Source organism: Phyllobates terribilis, unplaced genomic scaffold (assembly GCF_046119375.1).
Source record: "Phyllobates terribilis strain yellow unplaced genomic scaffold, ASM4611937v1 Scaffold_2__4_contigs__length_985480577, whole genome shotgun sequence".
NCBI classification, from domain to species: domain Eukaryota; kingdom Metazoa; phylum Chordata; class Amphibia; order Anura; family Dendrobatidae; genus Phyllobates; species Phyllobates terribilis.
Genome location: NW_027362762.1, coordinates 950,343,441 through 950,352,265, shown reverse-complemented (window position 1 = coordinate 950,352,265; position 8,825 = coordinate 950,343,441). Strand labels below are relative to the sequence as shown.

The 8,825-nt window shown below is 40.8% G+C and overlaps 1 protein-coding gene across 2 annotated transcripts in view; it reads right to left on the bottom strand.

Moving 5' to 3' along the window:
- Positions 1-666: 666 nt before the first annotated feature.
- Positions 667-8,825, bottom strand: part of LOC141239531 (gastrula zinc finger protein XlCGF66.1-like) — a 33,563-nt gene continuing 25,404 nt past the window's right edge. For both annotated transcript variants that reach the window (XM_073668545.1, XM_073668546.1), the window contains exons 4-7: positions 7,252-7,393; positions 7,065-7,162; positions 3,516-3,567; positions 667-2,654 (exon numbers count right to left, since the gene is read on the bottom strand). In XM_073668545.1, the coding sequence (XP_073524646.1) occupies positions 1,948-2,654; positions 3,516-3,567; positions 7,065-7,162; positions 7,252-7,393 (999 nt within the window). In that variant the 3' untranslated portion in view covers positions 667-1,947. The remainder of the gene's footprint in view (positions 2,655-3,515; positions 3,568-7,064; positions 7,163-7,251; positions 7,394-8,825) is intronic.

The following is an 8,825-nucleotide window of genomic DNA, read 5'->3' as shown; positions in this document are numbered from 1 at the left end:
CAGATGTTCTAGTTTTTTTTTTTTTTTTTTAAGTAAAAACATCTACTACATGATAAAAGGTAATACACATAATAAACAGGTATAACAGATCCTGGAAACTTGTCAGTGACTCCATGTAATGTACTTTACAGAGGACTTGTCACTCTCCATAAATATGTAATTCCCTCACCGCAGCACAACATACGGGGAATCTGCCGCCCTGCAGGCTGAAATTGTAATTGACGCCTGTGCACTATATCAGGGGCTCCGAACTCGGCCCCTTTGTGTTTTTTCTGTCCTTTCGAGCTCAAAAGTTGGAGTGGGGAGGAGATCGGCACATTTTGTTCTCTCGAGATCTCTACTGACTTCTAGACGCAATATTCACTACTGCAGATTAGTACAAGTTTAGCAGCTGTTTCTGGATCCCCGCAGAGTTTCTGGATCCCCGCAGATTTCTCCAAAACTGCAGTGTTTCCAATGTATGTCTCCTGTTTAACTTCTTCCCGATCCAGCGATTTGCCATTTTTGTACCTTAGTTTTTTTTTTCGCTTTCCTTCTTCCTTTTATTTTTCCTTCCACATATCTGTATGAGGGCTTGATGTTTTTTTTGCTGGACTAGTTGTAGTTTTGACTATCACCATTCATTTTTCTATATAATGTAATGAAAAACAGGATCCAAGAGGGGTGAAATGATGAAAAAAAAAAAAGCAATTTCGCCATTGTTGGTTGGGTTTTGTTTATAAGGCATTCACTGTATGGTAAAAAAAAAAATTACCCGGAAATATGATCTGTCAGGTCAGTACGATCACGGCAATACCAAACTACCAATGATTTTTGTTATAGAAATGCTGAAAAAAAATCTGCAGCTTAATTAAAGAAAAAATAAATTGCTTTGTCTCCTTTTAGACCTGTAACACTTAACATTGTTTTTGTCGATAGCTTGCTTATTCAGTGGCAAACTGATGGTTTGATTGATACCAATTTTGGATACATACAACGTTATGATAGCTTTTATTGTATTTTCTTTTAGGGAGGCGTGCGGACCAAAAAAAACCCGCAATACTAGAGTTTACAAATTTTTTTTTTACATTTCTATAAGGGAAATTTAATTTCATAGATCAGACTTGTATTTATGTGGCGTTAGAATGTTTTTTTTTTTAATGGGGGAAAAGTGGATTGATTTGAACTTTTTAATGTTTTATTTTACTTTTTAGTCCCCTTAGGGGACTTGAAACTGCGATCATCTGATCGCTTGTGCTATATATTGCAGTATATAGTTAAAATGGAGATCTCCTATGAAGTCTGTGACGGACCTTCACAGGACTATCAAGCCAGGAGCCATAGAGACTCACCAGTCCCCCACAATCGTGTAGTGGGGTCAATAGTATCCGATGCGCATCAGCAAGTGCTCTGTTGTCAGAAATTGACGGCAACTCTAGGCGTCGCGGTTCGAGTCAGATCCCGACTATGTAACTCAGTTTTTCTTCTCCGTTCCAAACTTATCCCACCCCACCACTGGAAATAAAGATGCAAATTTTCCTGCCAACCAACTGGGCGTGTACCAACTTCTTTGCAGTATATGATACAATATCAGGCAGGCCCATATGCGACGTAGAAACGCTTAGCCTATTTTTAATACTATTTTTTATGTTTGACCTTTTCCTATGTTGTCTAGACTATTTCACCGGTGCTTTCAGAACGCTCTACATTTTTTTTTTTTAGAATTGCTTCGTATTGTCTGACCGGAGGTTTGCCAACAAATCTAAATTAAAAAAAAAAACAACACTACAAAATAGACATCAAGCTATTAGACTAGTAATGTTTCTACAAGCTACAATATATTGTATTTTGAACCTCTCGGAAAAACCCTTTTAAACTATTTATCAGAAGCATCTTGAGGCAGGTCCTACAATGGCGATCTATACCTGCCACCTCTCCTACAATACCACATTTCGTACAATACGAACATTAAATTGGCTTATCTTGCACTATGTGAGTCTTTCGATGTACAATAAGACCTGATTTCTGGCTAAAACATTTCCCACATATTTTACACGAGTACGGCTTCTCCCCTGTGTGGACTCTCAGATGATCCACAAGACTCGATTTACGGTTAAAACATTTCTCACATTCTGTACAGCCAAATGGCTTCTCTCCCGTGTGAGTTGTCAGATGTTCCATAAGACTTGATTTGTGATTGTAACACTTGCCACATTCGGAACAAGAAAACGGCTTCTCCCCTGTGTGAATTCTCTGATGGGCAATAAGATATCCTTTACTTTTAAAAGATTTCCCACATTCCAGGCATGAAAATGGCTTCTCTCCAGTGTGCATTCTCTGATGTCCAACAAGCTGTGATTTCCTAAAAAAACATTTGCCACATTCGGGGCATGCAACTGGCCTCTCTCCTGTGTGCTTTTTCCGATGCTCCACAAGACTTGATTTCTGCCTAAAGCATTTCCCACATTCGGAGCATGAAAACGGCTTTTCGGTTCCATGAGTTTTCTCGTGCATAGTAAGATGTGATTTCTTTTTAAAATGTTTCCCGCATTCAGGGCATACAAAAATTTTAAGAATCCCCAATCCTTTTTTGCTAATCAGTGACCTATAATATTCTAATTCATAAAAGGGAGATAGAAAAAAATGTCCTTGGGAGCCTTTGATCCATTCTTCATCTGAAAAAAAAATATATAGATTTTCATGGGAACATAGTGTTTTTTTTTTTTTTTATATTTTCTAGGTAATAAACCCGTACAGAAAGAAAAATATGAGAATACAGTCAGGTCATGTCAGAATACTGTAAAGGCTAATTTCCTCTGTCCCAAAACTATCTACTGGTGCCATTATCTAAGTATCAACTACACTATCCCAGTAAATGCCCGCAAGCGACGACAAAGCAAAGTATTCATTCTACAACACACACTGACAGTGCGCTCTGTTGATGGCTTATTACTACTGATCTGAGCCAGCGAGAGAGCGCACTGTCATTGTGCACATCGCACAGTGATAGAGCAGGGACTAGTTCAGCCCCTGAATCGAGCGTCGCAGATAAAGCTTTGCTTCAGGGAGGGGGCATGGCGCCAACAGTGACTGCAGCCTCTGTTCCATGATGACATTTCGTTTGAGTATCCCAGCATGCACTGAGATTCTCAAACGAAGCATCATCAAAAAGGAAGTTGTAATAAAAAAGAAAAGCAGTTAGATAATATAGTTAGGGAAGGATAGGGAATTTTGAATTAAAGTATACTAGAAAATAAATCAGATTTAATAGACAGACATTTAGGATGAAAATTAAGTTGTATTTTGGACCACCCCTTTAAGATCATTGGTACCCACATTTTATTAAGTTAAATGCCTACTTTTTCTATACTTAAAAGTCCAGTGAGCGGTCCTGTTCAGCAAATGACATAGATAAAGGTCAATTAACATGTATAAAATGTTTTCATTCATTATTGTCCAGCAGGAAGGTCCAATGTCTCCCAAGCTTCAGCTTCATCACAAAAACCATGAACACAAGATTTTTAAAAGGCTCTTACCTTTCATAGAGATGAGTTTTTCAAGTCCATTCGTCGTTTCCCCATAACTTTTCTGCAAGAAACACAAAAAGGAAATGGGGAAAAATGAAAAAGGAGCCTTAGTTTATCCTGTATCCAGGGTAGGTCAAAAGCCCTGGAAGGAATAAAGTAATTTTCCCTAAAAGCTGAAGGATCTCAACTTGTGATCAGACAGGATCAACATTTAGTGGAGTATTTCACACACATTAGCAAATATTTTTGTTAAACATTGCGTGAAATGATCGAAATCTATCCTAAAGTGGACAACTGTGCTTATTGCCACCAGATTATTCAACAATGTCACGGCTTTTACAGTTAACCACCCCTTTACCATCTTTGGTTTTTCCGTTTTTGTTTTTCGCTCCTGTTTTTCCCAGAGCCATAACTTTTTTATTTTTGCGTCAATATGGCCGCGTGAGGGCTTGTTTTTTGCGGGACGAGTTGTACTTTTGAACGACACCATTGATTTTACCATTTAATGTACTGGAAAAAGTGAAAAAAATTCCAAGTGCGGTGAAATTGCAAAATAAGTGCAATTCCACAATTGTTTGTTTAGGATTTTTTTTATCATGTTCTCTAAATGCTAAAACTGACTTGCCATTCTTATTCTCCAGGTCATTACGAGTTCACAGATACCAAACATGTATAGGTTATTTTTTATTTTAGTGGTGAAAACAAAATCCAAAGTTTGTGATAAAAAAATGGCGACATTTTCCGAGACCTGTAGCGTTTCCATTTTTTGGGATCTGGGGCTGGGTGAGGGTTTATTTTTTGTGCGCCGATCTGACGTTTTTATTGATACTATTTTGGGGTAGATACGATGTGTTGGTCGCCCATTAATGTATTTTATTGCAATGTCACAGCGACCAGAAAACGTAATTCTAGCGTTTTGATTCTTTTTCTCGTTACGCCGTTTACCGATCGGATTAATTATTTTTATATTTTGATAGATCGGGCGATTCTGAATGTGGTGATACCAAATATTTGTATATTTTTATTGTTTTATTTAGAATTTTTTATATTTTTCAACTTTTTTTATAGGAATCTTGAAGCTGCGATCATCTGATTGTTTGTGCTACACCTAGCAGGGCTGCAGCCCTGCTATGTGTAGCAAAAATGCTCATCTGCTATGAGTGCTGACCTTCTGCAGACCCTGGGTTGTCATGCCAACCAATCGTCGCCCCACGATCATGTGACAGGGGCGCCGATGGGTGGGTCATATGACGCGCTTCCGGTAAGTGCGAATTAAATGCCGCTGTCAGAGATTTAACTAGTTAACAGCCGCAGGTGGATCGCTGTAAGGGGCACATGACAGCTGATCAGATCAACTGTCACATTCCTGAAAAGCCCACATAATAGGGAGGGAGGCGACCTATGACGTATATACACTGCTCAAAAAAATAAAGCGAACACTTAAACAACAGAATATAACTCCAAGTAAATCAAACTTCTGTGAAACCAAACTGTCCACTTAGGAAGCAACACTGATTGACAATCAATTTCACATGCTGTTGTGCAAATGGAATAGACAATAGATGGAAATTATTAGCAATTATCAAGACACCCTCAATAAAGGAGCGGTTCTGCAGGTGGGGACCACAGACCACATCTCAGTACCAATGCTTTCTGGCTGATGTTTTGGTCACTTTTGAATGTTGGTTGTGCTTTCACACTCGTGGTAGCATGAGACGAACTCTACAACCCACAGAAGTTGCTCAGGTAGTGCTGCTCATCCAGGATGGCACATCAATGCGAGCTGTGGCAAGAAGGTTTGCTGTGTCTGTCAGCGTAGTGTCCAGAGGCTGGAGGCGCTGCCAGGAGACAGGCCGGTACACCAGGAGACGTGGAGGGGGCCGTAGGAGGGCAACAACCCAGCAGCAGGACCTCTACCTGCAAGGAGGAACAGGAGGAGCACTGCCAGAGCCCTGCAAAATGACCTCCAGCAGGCCACAAATGTGCATGTGTCTGCACAAACGGTTAGAAACCAACTCCATGAGGGTGGTATGAGGGCCAGACGTCCACAAATGGGGACTGTGCGCACAGCCCAACACCATGCAGGACGCTTGGTGTTTACCACAGAACACCAGGATTGGCAAAGTGGCCACTGGCGCCCTGTGCTCTTCACAGATGAAAGCAGGATCACACTGAGCACATGTGACAGACGTGACAGAGTCTGGAGACACCGTGGAGAGCGATCTGCTGCCTGCAACATCCTTCAGCATGACCGGTTTGGCAGTGGGTCAGTAATGGTGTAGGGTGGCATTTCTTTGGAGGGCTGCACAGCCCTCCATGTGCTCGCCAGAGGTAGCCTGTCTGCCATTAGATCCCCAGACCCCTTGTGAGACCATATGCTGGTGCGATTGGCCCTGGGTTCCTCCTAATGCAGGACAATGCCAGACCTCATGTGGCTGGAGTGTGTCAGCAGTTCCTGCAAGATGAAGGCATTGAAGCTATGGACTGGCCCGCCCGTTCCCCAGACCTGAATCCGATTGAGCACATCTGGGACATCATGTCTCGCTCCATCCACCAACGTCACGTTGCACCACAGACTGTCCAGGAGTTGGCGGATGATTTAGTCCAGGTCTGGGAGGAGATCCCACAGGAGACCATCCGCAACCTCATCAGGAGCATGCCCAGGCGTTGTAGGGAGGTCATACAGGCACGTGGAGGCCACACACAATACTGAGCCTCATCAGGAGCATGCCCAGGCGTTGTAGGGAGGTCATACAGACACGTGGAGGCCACACACAATACTCAGCCTCATCAGGAGCATGCCCAGGCGTTGTAGGGAGGTCATACAGGCACGTGGAGGCCACACACAATACTCAGCCTCATTTTGACTTGTTTTAAGGACATTACATCAAAGTTGGATCAGCCTGTAGTGTGTTTTTCCACTTTTATTTTGCGGGTGTCTCCAAGTCCAGGCCTCCATTGGTTAATAAATTTGATTTCCATTGATGATTTTTGTGTGATTTTGTTGTCAGCACATTCAACTTTGTACAGAACAAAGTATTCAATGAGAATATTTCATTCATTCAGATCTAGGATGTGTTATTTGAGTGTTCCCTTTATTTTTTTGAGCAGTGTATATGTCATGGGTCGTAAAGGGGTTAAACACATCTTATTGTGGAAATTATTATTATTCCAAGATTTATTGACTAAAATCAACTTTAAAATTAACTTTGTTCTTGGGAAAACCCCTCTAAGTAATGTTTTACAAAACATAATTCATGAATCAATGGCGCTTTTGATACATGACAGTATTACGTTAACCTTAGAAGCAGCTGATTGACATTGTGTGGTTATTCTGTCTATGACTGACAACGCGAAACCACCCATTTGCAAAGTGCACGTTCCGAAATACAAACGTTTTAGGAAACCGAAGACCATTCGTATCCCTTAACCAACCAGAGTTAACAATGAGAAAATAAAATATATCGTACAGTATACTCCACGTTGGCTGAAGAAATTAAGTAGAAATCTTAGTACATCAGTCTATAAATGTATTTTAGAAATCGCAGCTCACTCTACCTGATGATCCAGTTGGACAATTTGCATTTGTTCTGGAAAATCATTTGAAAATATAGGATAGGAACATATCTCTGGGGATTCCTTCATAGTTGATCCATCTATAGGTACAAAAAAAACCCCAGAGTGATTGAATACATTAGTCATTTGTGATGATCAGATGATTGGTTATGAGAAGTGATCTACAAACCTGTCCTCTCCTCTTTAATCAGGGATGTGAGGGACTGCTGATCATTCATCATGACCTCATTGTACAGATCCTTGTGTCCTTCCACATACTCCCACTCCTCCATGGAGAAATAGACGGTGACATCCTCACACCTTAAAGGAACCTGACACACACAATGATACCGTCATCCTCTGTCATAATAGAGTCATCCTCCTTCATAATACAACCCCAATTACCAAAAACGTGGGTCGCTATGTAAAATGTAAAAACAAGAATGCAATGATTTAGAAATCTCTTACAGCCATATTTTATTTACCACAGAGCATAGATCACTTGAATGTTGGCCCTTTTTCCAATTCATTTTAAAAAATTAACTAATTTAGAAATTGATGACAGTAACAAAAAAACCTTCTAAAAAAAAAGTTGGACCGGGGCCCTCCTCATCATTATTCAGCAACCCCTCTTGTTTTTACAAATTTCTGGAGTTTGGGGACAGATCATTGTCCTATTATCTGATGTGGTATTCCCGCTGCTCCACAGTCCAGGGTTTCGATTCATTATGTGCCAAATGTTTTCTATGGGGGAAAGATCTGAACCGCATCACTCAAACACTTCTACTGCTGTTGTGATGGATGTAGTATGTACCACCAGTAACATCCGAAATGCAGGGTTCTGAACTGTGCACTGATAACAAGCTGGATGGTCCCTCTCCTTGATAACAAGCTGGATGGTCCCTCTCCTTGATAACAAGCTGGATGGTCCCTCTCCTTGATAACAAACTGGATGGTCCCTCCCCTCCTGAGTCCGCAGGACACAGCGTTAGTGGTTTCCATAAAGAATTTCACATTTTGATTCTTCCAACCACAGAACAATTTTACATTTTGTCTCAGTCCTATGTAAATGAGCTTTAACCATGAGAAGAAGGCAGCGTTTCTGGATAGTATTGATATACCACTTCTTCTTTAACTTGCATTTGTGGATTGCCCGGCAAACTGTGTCCAAGGACAATGATTTCTGGAAGTATTCCTGAGATCATACAGTGATTTGCAAAACCAAATTATGCCTGTCATTAATGCAGTGCTGCCTGAGGGCGTGTAGATCATCACCATCCATTATTGACCGTCGGCCTTATCCATTGTGCACATGGATTTCTCTAGAAACTCTGAATCCATGATTATATTATGTAGTGTACATGGGGAGATATTTAAAGTGTTTACAATTTTACGTTGAGGAACTTGTAACATGAGAAGAAAAGGTTCACCAGCATTATCAAAAAGCAGCAATCACATTTACTGAAAGACCCCTTTAAAAAGGTACAAGTAGGGATCCTTAATTCTAGCTGGGTTGGAAACTATCAGTGATGCTCAGTGATATAAAGCAGAACCATAGATCTCAGGCCTCACAAGGCCTTGAGAAAGCATGTTTATGCGTGAAGCGGCTGTGGGTTGTTGTGGGATACTATTCTTCTCGTACCTGCTATCCATGAATAAAATAAATCAAATGGATATTTGGCGAGTGCATTAGATTACATTCTCTAAAACTGGATCATGTTGAACTTTTTTTCGGAAATTGTTCCACAATTTTTAGACACAGTT